Source organism: Amblyomma americanum, chromosome 2 (genome assembly GCF_052857255.1).
Source record: "Amblyomma americanum isolate KBUSLIRL-KWMA chromosome 2, ASM5285725v1, whole genome shotgun sequence".
NCBI lineage: Eukaryota > Metazoa > Arthropoda > Arachnida > Ixodida > Ixodidae > Amblyomma > Amblyomma americanum.
In genome coordinates this window covers 36,788,516-36,807,887 of record NC_135498.1, presented here as the reverse complement: position 1 = coordinate 36,807,887, position 19,372 = coordinate 36,788,516, and the positions used below count along the sequence as shown (strand labels likewise).

Sequence of the window (19,372 nt, the reverse complement as noted above, 5' to 3'; positions counted from 1 at the left end):
AAGTTGCATGTGTTGCTTGCGAAAGTTCTGTGATAACGCATCTATCTGTATCAGCACATTGCTTTCCACTGTATACGACGGAAGCACATTGTTTCCGGCTGACATCTTTGCTTGCCGTCAACGTACAAGCGTCGTAATTCGATGCATCATTGCGGGTGCTCCTCTGAAGACAGAACAACAAATAGGTGTCCTCGGTTGAGTGTTCCAGCTTGATGACATTGACAGCGCAATCGGACAGGGGTCGGGCGTTTTATATTTCCTTTATTTTTTTCACTTGCACAGTTGCATTGAATTTTCCATCAAAGATGTGATAATGCGCATGCGCTAAGAAAGAAGAAAATATAGCATCATAAGAGCACTTGAACACGTGTAGGTCCAGGATAATATAAATGTGCCCTGGAAGCAGCAAACACACCGAGAAATTGGCAGTTGTCAAGATGCTACGGAATCACGTTGTCCTTGTGACGTTGTTCGGAGCCGGTAAGTGAGGAGACAAGCTAAGCATGCTGTCCTTAAGGGCTAGCATAAATCAATTTACGAACTATTTCTTTTTGAAATATTAGAGATAATTGTACACTCCCTTAGTCAGCCGCTTCGCTAAATGCTCATATGGGTTGCTACAGGTAGCTCAAGAGCTAGTGAGCGAGCATGCACCTGATCTTGTACCAGAAAATGAAACATACAAATAGCGAAAAAGAGAGCTTGTTTGTGGCTCACCCAAGCACACATAGTGCAAAAGACAGCGATCGGAAAACGCAACACAGGAATTTGACCTTGACAGTTAAAATATTTTTTAGAGCTGTGTACTGAGCCAAACAAAAGATTATTCAAAGTAAAGCCTCTAAAGTAGTCACCCCTAAAGTGTGATGATTACAGTATTTATTAAGAAAGTTCAAGACCACCCAGCGCGCAATACCAAGCAAGGCTCTCGTGGAGCGGCATTCCTTTTTAAAATAGTTCTCAAAGTTCAAAATGGCTGCATTCTGACAATTGTATATGGAGTGCAAGAAGGCGTGTACTTTTCAAGCAACGCCAGCACACCTTAGGGCCACAACTACATTGGTTCACCCTACTTCGGCTACTACTTGCTCCTTCAAAAACGCATATTTAGACACTGTCATCACACCGTGGAATTTCCTAATATTTGCTGAAATGCTTTCGAGGATTGTTCGTTACGAATATGGCATTGTAAGTATGAAACGGGACTGCTAGACATGACTCGATGTGTATTCGTGAGAGGCACATCGCCATCAAAGCACTATGATGCAGAAAGATACAGCCGCCACCCGCACCCTCAACCCAATAAGACGAATGGGCATGCCTTTAACCAAAACTTTCATTACATCTCTGCTACCATTTTTTGTTTTTGTTTTTCGACCTTGTAGCAAAAACGCTTACCTGAAGTAAAAGCACGAGAGCCTAGAGCGCTTGATTGAAAGCACCATCGGGGGCAGACTTGCCGCCATACCACACTAAAACTCTTTAGATATTTGGAGCAAAACTGACTGAAACTGCTCAGGGATATCTTAGTGAAAACGACAACAAAGTGAATTATCCAGGCGCCGCTTCAACCTGATTGTAAGCCTCCCGTGCCATCAACTCTTAAATTCCATGCAATTAATTGGAGTCAGTGTGTACTGTTGCCAGCTGCCGGTGTACTTGGCTGTAGCGACTTGTTTTCTCTCTTTTTTAGGAATCAGCGGCGTTTTCTCAAGACACACCCTTCCGACTCTCCCTCCTGATCCTAATGGAGGTTGTCCCTACAAAGAAAGACCTGTAAGAACTCGGTTTTCATAGTTACATCTGTTAAGTAACAAACGTGGCAGTCAAAGGGGCTGTTTTCAGAACGCTCTTCTGTAGCGTCCACAGCATTGACCAACGATGATGATGTTGAATTTCAATGACGCATGGCCAGCATTGGCTGAAGAGCGTTGGCACGAGATATTTTTCTTTACACAAGGTGGAGTAAAAGACCCGTTTTCCAAGCACTTTACCAGCAAGAAACCGAACCCCAGGCGAGGGGAAAGCTTGTACCCGTTGTATCTAGAGTAGGAACCCGCTTGCACAAGGATCAAAGTTCTTACAATAACGTCCAGCAATTCAAGGACCGGAGGCACAAGAGATATGAGCACCACGCAAGGGCAGCTCTATAACCTACTCACTTGTGACATATAATTGAACATACTATTGTGAGCGCTGTGAGCGTTGGAAACCGGAAGTGGGACAGCGTCAACGCACTTGCATATGGGTGAAGCATGCACGGAAATTTACATGTCTACACGTCGCCTAAAGTTATTTGCCATCAGTGCTGGCCAGCGCCCGCGCACTGTGATCAGTGCAGCGTTGAGGTAAATAAAGGCTTCATTCAGAGCACGTAGCTTAGAACTTACGGCGCCTTTTGTATATACAATGACCTGGGCAAGCATCATAAGCTACACTGTGACATGCAATGCTACGATATTGCATGCTATGCTATGTGGTGGTGTTGAATGCTCCGAAGGTGAAAGTGGGATAATACGGATGCGGAAATTGGAATCTGAATTATTTCGTTCACACGGGGTTGTCGTATCGCACAGCACATGGCGTTTTTACGTTTCGGGTCACTAGAACCGGCTAATTTCACCTATTTATATAATGGCGAATGAGCCACTCTAAATTCACAATATTGAAATCATACATTGGTAATGGGGACCTCAAATGTAGACATCTGTACAAGTTCCTTTTTCCTCTGTGAGCGCAATTTTGTTTTGTTTTTTTCTTTCAGGCTGACGACGACGCGTATTGCAGTTATTGGTGCGACATCGGAGGCGGGAGATACGCTGAAGGCAGATATCCAGATGGCCTTTCATGTAAAGTAAGGCATCCTGCAAAACCCTAGTATTCTTCACAGGAAGCTCGTAGGATATGCGATGACTATATGAGTATTTGGGTACATGCGACGAGACACAATGTAAATAGATGGTTTCACAGTGTGCTCAGAGCAAACTTGCAGGACTTTGGAACAAATTTCACTCTTGAGTGTCTAAAAGTCTCCCTCCCTTAGCGAGGCACAAAGACTGAATCTCCAATACATGAGCTGTGACAACATGTGAGCCTCTTTACAATGTAAGAGTAAATGAAAAAAAGATGGAAAAAAATTTCCTGCATGAAAATTACTTCTCGGTATTCGATGGTATGTTTTCAGACGCAAGCGACCATGAGCCTCTTTCCTTCAGACGTTTTGTAGCCCTTTGAATCGGTCATCGTTTATCATAGTGTATGGAGGGAAACAGACTACAGATCCACAGAATTTCAGATTTCTGTATTTCTGCTCAAACTGCGCTACTGTGTAATAGATGCACAAAAGTTCCTGTTAAAGAATAAAACTCAATATACACTTCGTGCTGCAATAAAGAAAGCTTAGAATTAGTATTAAGCTGCCATGAAAAATATTAGCGCCTCTGGTGCATTCCGTAAACCTGAAACAAAAGTCAGTCATGAATCGAAACATAAATGAGGGGCGATAAGCGCACGCGCTCTTTTAACTCCATCTCTTAACAGTCCTTAATTTTATTTTATTCGTTCTTTTTCTATACGTGCGGTAGCGTTGTGGGCGCTAGCGCTGGCGTCAGCGTATACGTTACAAAACTCTAAAAGGGGCTCTTAGTTGTCACGATAAAGGTTCAGTGAAAGGTGGCCGCCATGGCTATCATCCGCTCCACAATTACGACCGCCAAAGTCGTAGGCGAGAGCCTGCAACGAATCTCGCGAGCACCTGTCAAAATTCAGCACCTTAGATGCTGACGCCAGCAACAGCTTCTTCAACGCTCGGCATTATAGGGAGAAGTTTACGTGATCTCAAAAGACAGTCAGGAACTTCGGAGAACATATTAACGTTAGTAGTGTCTTGAGCGCAGGAACAAGATGCGAGCTTCTTAATGGGTTGATTTTGGGAACCTAACGACCACCTGGAGGAGTAACGGATATGCCCTGCGAACATCGGCTTTCAAGTTCGGCGATTAAGAACGCGAAAATTAATCCTTTTATTTGCCGAACTTGAGCGTAACGGCGTGGAAAAGCACTGATGCGGAAGAGGTTTGCTCGAAAGCTTTTACCTGTCAACCTTAGTGCCAGACTTGACTGCTGCTGTGTTCGTTGTATCTTAAACTTGCGCTTTAGAATTCCCTTCGTATCAGGCGATGTGACTAGAAAAAAAACACACTGCGGCCAGATCACAGTGCGCAATGAGGCGGTTGCTTTAAGCACATTGCATTGTTCGTTTCGATACCGAATCGGTGTCGAAACTCGCTTCTTTCATGAGGCGTTGGTCAGAGTTTCACTCTTTTTCGTTATTATTTACCTCCCCACCAGGCAGATTTTTGCCGAAATGTTCACGTCCCAATGATCCAAAGCGTGTGGCTGTCTATGCGTATGAATTCTCCGTGAACTCTTTTTGGTTTTCTTGTGCTGTTTTTGGACGCCTCCAGGTTATAATTATCCAAACTTAATTGCAGCTTCAAGTTACTGAACTTTAATCAATGAAGGAGCCCAGCCACATAGCAGGGAAGGAAACCTAGTAAAGGTGCTCGCAAGTTTGTCATCTGTGTAACGGGCCTGTCTTTCTCTTTCGTGCTTTCTCTCACGCCATACTGGTTGGTATAATTGAGAAGATCTCGAGCACTGTGAACTTGCGCATTTCCCTGCTTCCGTTTTTGGAAGAGCAGATGACCGTTATAGTGTGGTAATCTACCGGTGACGATCCGGACATAGGCGATCTTGCTTAAAAAAGTATTATTCCAGAAAAATGGTGTAAATCATGACTAAGCCTCTCTTATGAGCATGCTACTTTCAGTGCTTCCGTAAAAATCTCAAACCTGAATGCTCTCTTATTATTGTGCTCTTAGAGCCTGGAAGCCGATTTGTTTTTAGGGAATCGGCATTAGTTCAGCAGGAAGGATAAGAATAAATCGGAATCTTTCAACTCTCTGTGCAGCCTGCCCTATACAACATTAAGCTAATTTTTGCTTTCTTTAATATTTTTTCTCCCTTATCCGGGTCCCACTTTGAGGCCACATCGGCAATGTGGCCATCTCACGAAAAGGTTCGGAATCCCGGGGTCTGTGCAAGCTACGTAGCCTGAGCTGCTTACGCGGCAAAGACGGGGGGAACAGGGTATGAGGCATTGTATTGCGCTGCACATCAGTGATAATGCACTCGTCTTTGGAGTACATGGCCTTTATTTCCGCACTTTTTTTGGTTGCAGTACGGCGAAACAGAGCAAGGAGAGTGCTATGGAGGGCTCTGTCAACACCTGAAGGCCATAAGAGACTACAAGAAAGTTGTAGGACCTCCAGGAAACGTGCCAAAGCCTGAAGTGTCACCACCCCCAGCGTCCGTTCCACCATCCCCAGCGTCCGTTCCACCATCCCCAGCGTCCGTTCCACCATCCCCAGCGTCCGTTCCACCATCCCCAGCGTCCGTTCCACCATCCCCAGCGTCCGTTCCACCACCCCCAGCGTCCGTTCCACCACACCCTGAGCAGGAAAGCCCGAGTCCAGTCGATCAGGAGACGCACACAAGCACACCGAAAGACGAAGAAGAACTGCCACCCCCGCAAACAACAACAACAACAACAACAACAACAACAACGCCGGCTCCAGATAACAAAGACCAAAATGAAGGCGATGGCAATGGCGACGAGAACAGCCAAGAGACCGAAGAGATGTGAAGCGAAGGCTCTGTCTTGGCTGAAGAAATAAAGTTCTTCTCACTGGTAATTAGGTGGTCAGCATGACACGCTCGCTTAAGTCATTAGCGTCTTGCTCATGTAACATCTCTTTTTGCACTTCGTAATTACTGCAGTTGGCATTTTTGCGTTGCTTCCAGCTACTAATGACCAGGTTAACTTAGAGCGTCTATTGTAGATATGACTCTATGAAGCGGATGTCAATGAGGTTTTTCTCCTAGGCATTAGGTGCTTTGATTCAGCCTATTAAAATATTAAACAACAAAAAACTGCAGGCTTTCCATGGGCCTCAAATGTACAACCGTCACAACAACTATATTAAGAATTACTGAAGGCCTTAGCGCCTCCAGGAAAGCATCCGGCCACACTGTCGTCGGCGTCGCTGGAGTCTTGCAGTCGGGGTTCCTGTCGATGCAGAGAACATTTTAACATTTTAAATATTACAACATTTAAGAATGTTGTAATCACTGTGTTTACTAACAAAATGCGTAAATAGCCTCCGAATGCAAGGTAGGCAAACAAGATCTGTAGTTATTTTGTTCTGGGGATTTGTGTTAGTGTTTATGTTTGTACAAATCAAAATTAAAGAGAAAAACGCACAGACATTTAGCATTCCACTCAAGCGAATAAGTACAATGGTGTGGCTACAGCTTAACCTTCTCCTGCATAAGTGCAACCACCCCGCGCCCACAGAGATCACAGGACGGCAGATAAGGCATTCACTGAGACCGCCCAATTTCCACTCTCGATTAGCCTGAATATTACCTGTCACGTGGGTCTCGTCATCACAAATGTCACATTCTGGAGAGTGCCAATTTCCTTAGTCACAACCCGTATTACTTGGACGCACCTAAATAACATTCTAAAAGCCTGCAGCAGTGGTTCTTTGTGGCTGCAGCCACTTGCAGCCACTTCCTCACTCGGTTATCTCTGTTGCTGGTGTGAATATTTTTTCGTCTGTTCCGCTTCTTCCACGTTTATGATGATTGTAAATAAACCTTTTTCCTGTCGCATCTTGAAGTGGTACTGGCTCGAAATTGTAAAAAGGGTTCAACTCGCTGCGTATGCTCCTGTGTTCTTGGGAAATCTCTCGAAAACAAGGCTGGACGGAGTCCAATTTCTCGTTTCCTGCAGTAAGAATCAAATCTAATAAAAACAAATCCTTAGCCAAAACCGACTCCAGGCACATACCTCCTCATGTTACAGTTTGTTTCAAAACACCGAGGTGTGCCTCGTTTGCGCGCAACAGTGATTTCACGGGTACCAAAGCAGAAAAAAAAAACACAACAGATGTTTGCGAACTTGGGGGAGAGTGGCAAAATGGGCACCAAAATTTTCAAATCATCAAATTATTTTTATCAGTCGCCGATAACGGCAAAGAAATGTATTTGAATCCTTTCCTGCCATCCTGGCGTGACGCTCAGTTAATATCTAAAGGTCAGCTTAAGCGCAACACAAGAAACATTTATGATATTCAAAATTTTACAATATTGCATTTCGCCCTAACTTGAGGGGGCGAAGTAAGACAGGGCACAAGGGGCAATGAGACGACCGATCAGATTAAGCGCATAACTCAGTCTTGCAATTAAGACGCACGAAGCTGACTTCACGGGCTCCAATACGATGATTGCGGTCCAGTCTGCATGGAAAATATAGTATCAGGACGCCACTGGGCACTCGTTTAAGCAGTCCTACCGCCTGTCTTCGCTTGTAGCCTGGCTAGACAATCATTTCGAGCTGTCTGCTTCATGCTAGAAAACAAAGGCTGCGGTTCGGAACCCTGTAAGGCCAGCTGGACGCATTTTATGATGTTTTTGTGGGCGCAAAGTTGTAGGCGCAAACACCTATCCTGTGTCTTCTTTCTACACATTTGCAAAGGCATCTTTATGTGCGGTTTTCAGGTCACTACACGTGGCTTTTACTTAGATCGAAAGTTACTTTTTCTTGAAACATTCTACGGCCACTTTGTTTAGTGTGATGCACTTCGTGCAACTTTATTCTTTATTGTGCTGTTGAAAGAAGCAAAAACCTTAACAGACTAAAAAAAAAGGCATTCTGTCTTTCCCCTTTTTCCAGGTAAGGTGTCTGATCGGCGTCTGCGTGCGTGGAGAGTGCCAACAGAGCATAAACAAATAAATGTATTCATCTAACCTTGAGCTACTTTGCAAACATCATTTGTGTGAAGTGAAATTCATTCCTATGCGAACAGTGCACTGGAACGCTTTGCACTCCCCGGCCTCAGTGCTTATGTGACGGTGCGCGCTTGTATACTTCCTCTGGCATAAAACTCTCGCACACTCAATGAGCACTAGATGAAGTTATACTGGCCCAGATACTTCAAAGGTAAAAATTCACTATATTCAGCATAAAAATTTCGCTCCTTTAGCGCTGTTTTATGCGAACTAATATGAGCTTATAATCGTCGTGGACGCCTCCCAAGTCTGCAATAACCTGTTCAGGAGTAAAACCAGTCAAAAAACGGGACACAGTCGTGTGCGTGCCTCGTCTCTTCGCTGTGTCCCGTTTTTTGACTGGTTTTACTCCTGAACATGTACCAGCTGACCCAGATTTCAACACTACTGCAATAACCTCTCTGCAGGCCATGAGGCAAATGCGGTGCACCCCACATTTGCGCGCCAGAGAGTGCCGTTCGCAGATTTCAAGATGCAGTTGAAGAGTAGGTCGTTCTCGTAGAACTTTATACCGGGCATTCATTCGTCAGAGGCATAGAGATCACACGAGGAAATTCAAGTGTTCTTTCCTTTCGCGCGTAACGCGGTTCTCAACCCCTTGACTGTCATCAGGCGCATTGTAGATATTCGCACCTTTCTTGTGTCCAGCAGTTAAAACCCTCTTTCTCATCGCTTCCACTTCCTCACACCCTTCATTCTGTAAATAGAGCAGCTTTCTCTGACCGCGGCAGAGTCCACCAGCGCGTTGTTATTTCCATTTGAAGACATGACCGCCGAATCTTTTTTTAGTGCGCAGAAAGCGACATTCTCGTTTCGATCGATGTTTTCGCCACACTTAAAATGCGTCCCTCGGCACTGCAAAAGTGCACGCGGGCGAAAAAAAGCGGAAGAACAGAAGCTCGTCTTGTGACGAGCTTCTTCAGCGACGTGTCAGTCGCCAAAAGCTGTCCATCAGCTGAGCTCGCTCGGTCGCTTGTCCTCGACACCGGGTCTTCCTCCGATACAAGGAATCACTCCTGCATTTTCGAACACAATAGCAAACTCCATATTCTTCTCTCCTGTTTTTTTATTAGTCGCTTGAAACAAGAAAAACTTCAACTAGAGCATGATATTCCCCCAGGTAGCAGAAGCATTCGCTGGTCAATAAAGTCGCAGAAAAAACCCGCGAAATATCAATCTGTCAAGGACAAGACAACCTTCAAAAAACAAACACAAAAGAGCAGTTGCAGCGTCGGATAAAGGTCAAGTGTATTTTGCGGAACCGAAAAAAAATTCATATATGTGCATATCGACACCAGGCTTTCTTTGTGCGTGGGACTTCCATGAGCCACCTCCACTGCGAGAGCTGCTTCCGACAATGCAGCCTTGTCTGTAGAGCACGTTTTAGCGCACCTTTGTTACATACAATTGTTTCTCTGGGGGAACCAGCAGTGCGCTAATAGCACCAGGCTACAAAAGCAGATTTTTGCCAGTAGCTCATAACTGAAGAAAAACCAAGCAAGCATTAAGAATTTTTGATGAAGTAATTGCCGCCTATTAATACTTAAAGAATCTAAGTGATTCATTGTGTATGCGAAAAAAGTTTTTCTTTTTTGAAAGTTTCACAAGCATAAAAGGTGTTGATGAGTTGGATCCTGTCCGCAATAACAATAACAGAACCTAATCTAACCTTTTACATGGCGATTCCATAAATAACAAAGACAGATGTTGCACTTTTTGGTATCAATGCTCTTGTGGAAAGGGGGTATCATAAATCCTTTAACACGTGAAAAAAAAAATGTTCAGAGGATGACTGCGCCCAAGAAGCATAAGGCACAGCAACAGCTCCGCCAATACTGCTCTTGGTAACATTCGCTGTTTCAAAGACAGCTGTCTGGATATGTTCCTCAACTATGCAAAGCTCAGAATACAAGTCTAACGTTACGGCAAGAAAGAGAAATGAAGGAGCTTTGTTGCCTCAGAATAACGGCATGTAAGGCGAGTTGCTGCATGATGAAATTAACAGCGGTGCCACGACGACAGCACAAGAAAAGGACAATACATGCGCAAGAAATGGCCAACACAAGAGCCTTGGTGCCGGTACCAGAGGTGCACTCCGCTGCTTGCACTGTTATCGCTTTCATCACCAAGTGCAGTTTTAATAAGAGGTGGAAGGGCAACTCTGCCAAGCTTTAAACAATATGCTCGAAAATAACAATAAAAGTTGACGCGCTTGTTTTCACATTTGTATGTTTGTTTTTAAGTGAGATTTTTTCCCTCGGTGCATCAATGATGGGCGAAGGTGTTATGAAAGATGTTGTAGAGATTAAATTATTGGAAAAAGGGTAGCTGATTTGATGAAGTCCAGTAGAGGACGATGGTGCGTTCCCTGCGTCGAGGCAATGTATGAAGCAGAGTTGCATGGTGAAAAACCCGCTACTTTCAGGTGCCTGATCCTTGTAGGCTTCAGAGCTAAACAGTCCCACAGTAAGTGATGTATATAGGCTTCAATGTCCTCATGTTTACATATCGGACACCCTGGTCGAGGAAACAATTCTCGGTACTGATCGAGGCCACTTCGTGTGAGGCCATTTGCGTGTTTCTGTATATGCATGCGTCTGTGCTTTAGCGGCACTAGTATTCTACAAGGCATGTGTAAAGCTTTGCGGTTTTCATCTTTTTTTTTAATAGAAAGCACAAATCAATGAAAGCAGGTATCACCGACATTATAATATCTTTTCTCGGAACACTTATTTTTGTGCACTGCTGAAGTCTCCAGAAGGAAAAATAAGATAAGTTGGCACGACAATGCCTTACGCTAAGGCAAATCCATCAAAAACAATGTTCACTATTCTGTATTGTCCTTCTAGACGAATTTCGTGCCTACAGCGCATAGATACGATAAAAAAATGGGTCACGAAGTTCACAAAAATAACAAAATTATACCATTCTGACGGTGTTTAACGCAGTGGTATAAATACGCTTTGGGAAGTGAACTTCAATTCGAGAAGTTCTTTAGCAACATGACAACGTACGCTTCTCTGGCAGTGCTACTGGCCATTGGTAAGTGTAGACGCAAACGTAGTTCATCTGGAACTTCAGTGCAACTTCCTCGTGCATGCTCAGCTAACTCGTAGGCATTCTTTTAAGAATTAGGTACGCCTGCTCACGGGCTTTCGGATGTGCATAGTTGGCGTCAAAGTGCTGCATTAATATGAAAGCGAGAACTTTCCTGCGGCCTCAAAGCTGCTACCATCTGTATTCAGTGAACAAGCCGTCGGAAAAAAACGAGGCAATAAAACAAATCGCTGAACGCTGCCGTATTTTCAGCCGAGATTTTCAATCAGACAAAGTTTTCTTGCAAGCAAAAACCCGGAGATACCTACTCAAAGCATTTACGAACTTAGGGCAATTAAAAATACGAAGGTTTGCAGAATGCATCAGCATGGGCATATTTCATCACTCCCTGGGTGTCTTCTACATTGTGCATTTCGCTAATAAACGTCCCCTTTAACTGTCACAAAGACATTCAAGCTAGCAGCATGCTTTTAAAGAGAACAGCAGCGTTTGTCGTGTTATAAGTGCAGATGCTTTTATGCCCGGCCTCACATGCTTGCTTGCGTTCTACCAAGTTTAGTTAAAAATACCAACGAAAAAAATGACGGGCGATTTAGCCTGGCTAAGCTAAATGCAAATTAAGTTCCCGAGGAATTCGTTTTTCACATCAGTATTGTTTCAAGGTTCGGTTTTCAAGATTAAGCGGGCTTGAGAAAAACAGTGATGAAACCGCCTTCTAGAGACCGAACGCTCAACTTAAAGCACACAATTTTTTTTTTTTGGGGGGGGGGGGGGGGGCACAACGGAAAGCTCTCTATCTAACTTACTGGATTCTGCAATGATTCTGTTGCAAATACTGTAGCCTATTTTTAGTTATAATTCCTGAAACAGTGCATTGAACAGTTTTTATGTATCCCGTTGCTCGAAACCATGATCAGCGAGCGCCATGGCGATTGCACGTCGGTAAAAGTGCTGTTATACCAACGCCGAGTATAAATCTCACCCTTCGCATATTAATTACACATTTTTAGTATAGAATAGCATCTATTATAGTTTCCACACCCAAAGCTGTTACGGCAAATTCATGTACACCTCGTCGATGAAACTATTAGTGGAGCGTATCTGCCGCTCCATCCAAGAAATTCAAAGCACCGCGGCACCATTTAGTGACAAAACCTAGAAGCACATGAAAAGCGATGTCAATGAAGCGTTGCTTTTCATTCAAGGGCGGACTGCAAAGAGTGTAAATTGCAATAAAACATGGCGACCACTCCTGAAAAAAAAAAAACATTTTGAGCTCAAAACAAATCAGCGATATTTTACCGAGACTTGCTCACGTGGTGACATGCACCAATAATGATAGGTTTGATCTCAAGATGCTGTTTATGCGATTTTCAATGCCAAATTAATCTTATAAATCTTTGCTGCCTTGATATTGAAGTGCATTACAATATGAGGCATGATCTTCTCATTTGGGCGATAATCCTGTGACACGTCACACTTTGGTCAGCGTGCAGTCTCTTAAATATATAAAGCGATGGCGTTACTGGGTCAGTGACCATATATTCAGAATTTGTCATTCGCAATTTTACATTCATAGATGACTGGGAGTCCTCATACCGCTCTTGGCACTGTGGTGCATCAGTTAAGCATAAGCCACTGTCCTGCGATAACAGGTGCTGCCACCGGTGTGGTTTGCGTGACCCAGGTTGCTCTCTCCGAGCAACCTCTCGCGACGAATTAATAATTTAATTGCCACCTGTCACGCTGGGCAGTTTTCTCAAAATCCAGTGGGCATATGGTGATGACTTCACAAAGTCACTTGACCTAAGTGGCCCCACCTAGGTTGATTCAAGGTCAAGCAAGCGATCTGACAAACGTCGGCAAAATTGGTGAGAAAGGGCCTTATAGTGCTAGGCGACTAAGAAAACTGGAAGCAGAATTTTAGGGCCGAGATTTTCTCGCAGCAGACAATCTTTTGCTGTGGACACCCACTAACCCGCGACAACCACCTCGTGACAGAGAGTCTTGGTCACAATAGAATGCGCTGGAGCAGGTCCGTGCTTGTCAATAGTATTCTAGGTGAGGGTAAATGATTTCCTTTTCCAGGGGTCGCCAGTGTCTCCTCCTATGTCCTGCCTACGCTTCCTCCTCATCCATTGGGAGGTTGTCCTGAACAAGAAAGACCTGTAAGGCTCTCTTTTCTGCTGTCTATTCTTCAACGAGCAAAAAGCAGTGATGCATGTTTAGCTGCTTATTGCCTGTCAGTCCCGCTGGTTAAAATTAGAAATTCGTCAGGACAGACCCCCATTTTTACTCGTAGTACCAGAAAACATAAAACAAAAGATCGGACGCCTCGGCTAATCTAAACACAGTTGTTTGAGTGGCATCTTGTAGGGTTTTCTGGGCTGCTTTTCATAAGGAAGCTCCTCAAACTGTGTTGATTTCAGTTTCAAAGTCTTAATTTAGAAAGGAACAAGAACGAGCTTAGACCCCGGTGGGTCATGAAGAATTACTTAGAGATAAAATGAATATAAATATAAGCTGGTCTATATAAATAGAGTAAAGCGTTCTAGTGACAAGGAGACCGCCAATAAAAAAAAATGGCTAGAAAATTAAAAAAAGCGAAATATAGGTGGCGCCATCACCGGCCTCTTCCGCAACTAAAATTAATGCTTCGATACCGATATTTTGGCGTACATCTCCGAGGCTACGCTACACGGCCTTTCACTTCAAGGCTGCAGCAACTCGCCCTTCTCGGTGACGAAGTCACGATTTTGAATCGAATGGCGCGAAGATTTTTGAAACCAATTATCTCAACGATCAATGCTTGTCTTGCTGCCGGTAAAATGTAAGCATAGCCACACAAAGCCGGAGAACCAATTTTTACTAAAAACAATATTTGAAACAAGTTTGCCTCATTGTCCCTTTAAGCAGTACGCATAGGCACGTTGCGGAAGCATGGTGAAAAGTTAGTGGAAATTATATGTTCTATATTCTCATGGCTTGACAGACTTTTTGTAACCGGTCAGTTGAATGCATTGGGTCTTTGATCATTCTCTGGTGAGCTTGAGGAGTGAGTGTGCATGCCCCGAACTTTTTCCAGCGTTTTCAGAACGAAGCATTGAAATAATTGTAGCCTTCCGCACGAGCATTTTTCTCCTTGCATGAAAACGGTTTCTTCTGCTGTCTTTACTCTATTGATACGGCAGCTGTGACCCCACCAATATATTCATCATATCATATATTTTCTAGCAACTCGATAGCGTTTGCATCAAAAGCGACACGGCTCCGTTTTTTTTTTTTGGCAACGAAGTTTGCACTCACCATTCTGCAGAGTGGCTTGAATATCGATGCGACATTTACTCACGCTTGGTTCTAACCGTGCACCGTTTACGGTGCACGGCGTGTGATTTGAGAATAGAAGTAGAAAAATATGGGCCGCTACTTGGCAATATCGGAACAGCATTTTTCTTTGAGAAACGCAGAAACATGGGGGCTAACGAAAAGGGTTCAGCTTGAATTAAGGACAACGCAGCGAGCTACGGAAAGAAAAATGATGGGTGTAACGTTAAGGGACCGGAAGCGAGCAGAGGGGGTGAGAGAACAAACGCGGGTTAATTACATCCTAGTCGAAATCAAGAGGAAGGAATGGGCTTGGGCAGGGCATATGATACCAAAGCAATATAGCTGTTGATTCCTAACGACAACAGAGTAGATTCCAAGAGAGGGCAAGCGTAGCAGGGGACGGCAGAAGGTTAGGTGGGCGGATGAGATTTAAAAAGTTTGCGGGGATACGTTGGCGGCAGTCTGTAAAAGACAGGGACAGGAGACCCTGGAGTTGGCGTAGTCAGGCTGATGATGATGATGAGGAAGTTGTGGGAGAAAAAATAAAAACTATACACAATGCGACACAAGCCAATGCTGCTCGGATAACAAAAAATGAGAGAGAAGGCTGAAGCGGAAACAATGTGGTCAGTTCCATTTCACGTAGGGCTGTGGTGAGACCATGGAAACTACAGTCCTGTTCGAAAAAAAAAAACGAAACTTTAACCGAGCCAGTTCTCCTGTCCCACTGAATACATCAGTTGCTCTGATAGGCATGCACTATCTCCGTGACTGTGCTGCACAACGAATCACGAAAAAAAAAAACAGCCTGGCCAAAATATCATTTTTGTGCATTCAAATGGTAGCAGAAACCGAATAATTGGACCTTTTTGTCTTATGTTCTCGCTTTTTTTTTCTTTCAGCCCGAAGACAGGCACTGCAATTTTTGGTGCATGAAAGAGAACGGCCAATACAGCGAAGGCAGATACAAAGATGGCCTTGACTGTGATGTAAGCAGTCCAAACGGGACACAGGGTGTTTCTGCATTCGGAGGGGGGGGGGGATATTTTAGTGTAACTAATTAGGCTATTGTAGCCCTGCACAGTAAAGAAAAAAACTGAGAGACCGAATCCAGCAACTTTCAGGATTACTAAGACTGGTGTATTACAGCCATTCCATTCCAATTCAATTTCTTTTTGTCATTCGTTATTGGCTGAGGCACCCTCATACGTTTGATCACTGGGATCACCCAGTAGGTGTTGCGGACGATGAGGAAAGAATATGGCTGAATGGAAATAATTGTGATCCCGCGAAGACCATGTGCATGTGCACCTTTTTGATACATACAACTCTTATTCTGCTAGATATTTTCAAGCGAGGTAGGCAAGGCTGAGTAGCTACATTGGTCTTACAACGAGTCACAAGAGGTTAGTTTATTGGTGACCTCGGCAAGGTTTCAGCATACTCTAGCCGAATTAATACAGTGCCACAGTACGCCTAAGAGCCTTCCCCACACTGGCCTCCAGCAAGGTGGTTGCTAATGATTCAGTGCCTAATTTTTCCGGTTATTTGCGGAGCTTACCGTCTCTCCTCCAAACAATTCCTACTGCTTTCCTGCTGATTCCTGCTGCTTTATTGCCGCGGTTACGTGACCTTAAGTGCTCAACGAGGCATTGTTGTCGTTTTAATACTGTTGAAAGGCACGATGACGAAATCAGCTCATCGAAATGCTATATCAGAAAACTGAAGAAAAAAAAAAGTGTTGCGGACAAAATGAACACTTCATGGCTTTCTAAATCATTTATTTCCATTTTTCTTTTTCTTCTCAAAATTGCAGCTATAGCTTTCACTAACAGGCTTTGATCTCGCACTTTCACTCATGCCTTCTAATGCACAACTGCGGGAATTTGCCAAACCAAATTAGCTCATTAATACGCACACCAATAGGATAATTCTTTCATACAAGCATCTTAGGCTAGCTACAAATAGTGGTATCGCTAAAACGACAGTGTGTACCAGAGCGTTTGGAAACATCGCACTTTACTCGATCACTCACAACATTTTTTGTGCGCGAAAACACAATACACATCGCTTCAATTCATTCACGATATCACGCCCGAGAAAACATTGAGAGTTGCTGAGCAAATGTCTCAACATGTTGGCTCAAAACAGAGGCTCGATTCACGAAGCTGCTGGCGAGTGTTTTAACGGATAAATGACTCTTTATTGGCTATTATAGGTATATTAGCCAGCCAGTAACAAATCTTGAATTTTATAAAACGTGGGAATAGTCTACGAATATTTATGTCGCGATAACTAGTAGATTAATAACTGAAGTCCATTTCTAGAGCAAGTGCGAACAAGGTAGCCAGTATCAGGTATAAAACCAAGGGAATCGCTCGCCGAGCCGCACTGGCGCGTTCACTAATTAGTGAATGACTAAATAAAATCACAAAACAGGCGCCAGCGCTAGCAGCGAGCGTCAGAAAAGAAGGGAATGAGGTATTATCGGGTAAAAACGTCTCCGGCAGGCTTTACCGGTAACGAAAGCCGATCGCTATGTTATAATGCTATAAATTTCGATCACATTTGTGGAGGTGATAGTCGGACTCATTTGCTCTAAAATAATAAAAAAGAAAACCATTTATTTCTCCAGCAACATAGATTCTTGAGGGGAGACACAACAGAAAAGCTGCAATATGCAGCTTGGAGTCCTATTGTGCCCACAGTTCAGGCAGAAAACACAGCGCGAGAACACAAGAACAAGGCATACACACAAAATTCAATACGGGGAGCCAATTCCACAAGCAATGCATGTCATGAAATCACAGTTGATAAGACTGTTGAAGAAAATAATGTTGTTAAATTAGGTATTTTCTGGCGGTGTTTTCGAGTATAACGTTTTCGTATTCTACGGCATTAAGGAGTATTGTTAATTTTCAGGATACTAACTGAGCATAATAATAAGTGCGGAAAAGTGATATTGATCATGAATAATGCTGCTGTACATTGAAGTAAGGAATATAACTGATCACATAGAGCATTTAGATAAAAACAGTGTTATTAGATGATACTCCTGTTTTATACGTGGATGATAGCTGGAATGCATACAGCGGCGCCGGCTTCATAACACCAAAATTCACAAAAAGATTATCCGTGTGAACGTTTCATGGCACGTTAGATATCAGCCTTAATGCCCGCTTTTGCGCGAGGACTATTTTTTCGATGTCTTGTTTGGTTGTAGTATCCCAAATAATAAAACAATAAATGAGAGATGGAAGCAGAAAGCCACCGTATATTAGAGGTTTCAGTTTAGTTGGAAGATGCAACCTATTAAGGCATATGATGCCATTTACTTTGTTCATTTCTATGTACATTGTCAATCTGCGCACCCCAGCTTAAAGTCACAGAGAAAATAATAACTAGACATTTTATGGTAGAGACGACTTCAATTTTGCTTACACGAAGTAAAGACTCTTCGTCATGTTAAAGTTGTTTATTTTCAGCATGGAAGGTTATGTCTTTCGTTTTAGTTGTGGCGACTTTTAAACAATGAGCTTGGAACCAATTTAGCAAGTGTTTCAGAAATTAATTTCCACATTTCATTACTTCATTCACATCCTTACGTGTGGTAAGCCTTGTCAGACAAATGGCAAATTGAATGATATTTACTGAAATCAAATGTGAACAGAAAATAAGTCATTTATGTACAGTACGAACAGAAAGGGACCTAAAATAATAATTAAACGAGGTAATCTAATGAAACGAGATAAACGAGGTATATGATAGTGAAACGAGGCGATCAGTCGCCTATATAGAGCCTGTGCGCCTAGATACCGTTATCAAAATAGTCTATGGACAATCTATAGTCTTCTTACAGACTCTATCGGCCTCCTATAGATATTTATTTTTGTCTATTCATAGTCTACAGACTGTTCATAGACATGTCTATTAAACGTTTACGGCCATAAATCTATAATTTCTATAGACTGTCTATATGATTTGTATTGCCTACATACTTTTCTCTGGGGTTTGTCTACAGAGAGTCTATAGACTTTGTAGACATAAGTCCATGGAAAGTCTATAGATTGTGTTAAGAAATTTTTCTAAGGGTGTGCGCCTATATTGTTTCTTGGGTTTCCTGGAGGCTTTTTCCACGACAGAATTTACAGTTTGACATGATGTTTTCAAAGTAAAAGCGCGAATCTAGTACCGCTGCCTAGCATCACTTGTCTAATATGTGCTTTGTGCGTGTCTGCATGATTGCAGTTTGGAAGAATAGAAACGGGCGTGTGCTTTGGCGGACTCTGTCACTCTCGCATATCCGTACAAAGGTACGGTAACGGCATCGGTGGAGAGTCAATCGGCGAAGTTGCAACGCCCGCGCCTGAAGCGCCGCCCCCCGAGGTCGCAGGACCTGAGGAAGTCACCGTGATAGTTCCAACGGGTGCAAGTACGGAGGAACCGTCGCAGGATTCGCGACCTTCGTCATCGGAGCAGCCGCAGGCGACCCCCGAGGAAGTCACTGTGACAGCTCCAGCGGGTGAACCGTCGGAGGAACTGCCAGCTCCAACGGAGGAACCGTCGGAGGCTTCTGGACCTCCGTCAACGCAGCAGCTGCCGCAGGGGCCACCCGAAAGTGAGCCGAATGATTCTGATAGCGTGACTCAAAGCCCAGACGACAACGGCGCCGAGACCGAAGAATTGGAAGTCTAGGCATTGTAAAATAAAGATGCCTTGAAAGTCGCCATCTGTATGTCGTGTAAGGCGCCTTGCCGAACGCGCGCCTGTGCGCTGTCCGAGGAAGCAGTCCAGACACCGTGTTCCCAAGCGACGAAAGAAGCCCCCCTTTATTATCGTACTCCGCTTTTATACACTCACGTCACATGACCGTACAACCGCTATCGCAGTCTCAGCTGCCGATGGCTGCTGACGTCACGCGTCAAGCAGGAACCGACGATCGCAGCTCACTGTACTTGCGCACAGGAAATTTTATCATCGTGCTTCGTAAAACGATACCTTGGAATCACGATAAATGTAAGTCGCCTGCATCGGCAGAGCAGAGTATTCTAATCGAAAAGAGAGCATACTC

General features: G+C 43.8%; 2 protein-coding genes across 2 annotated transcripts; both read left to right on the top strand.

Moving 5' to 3' along the window:
* Positions 1–358: 358 nt before the first annotated feature.
* On the top strand, positions 359–5,756 carry LOC144121009 (uncharacterized). Its single transcript, XM_077653905.1, has 4 exons — positions 359–480; positions 1,694–1,776; positions 2,765–2,854; positions 5,243–5,756. The coding sequence occupies exons 1-4, from the start codon at positions 390–392 to the stop codon at positions 5,705–5,707; spliced, it is 729 nt and encodes a 242-aa protein (XP_077510031.1). The 5' UTR covers positions 359–389; the 3' UTR covers positions 5,708–5,756.
* Positions 5,757–10,885: 5,129 nt separating this feature from the next.
* LOC144121008 (uncharacterized) lies at positions 10,886–19,028 on the top strand. The gene is made up of 4 exons (XM_077653904.1): positions 10,886–10,959; positions 13,063–13,142; positions 15,204–15,290; positions 18,550–19,028. Exons 1-4 carry the CDS (start codon positions 10,920–10,922, stop codon positions 18,994–18,996), a joined length of 654 nt encoding a protein of 217 aa, XP_077510030.1. The 5' UTR covers positions 10,886–10,919; the 3' UTR covers positions 18,997–19,028.
* Positions 19,029–19,372: the final 344 nt, after the last annotated feature.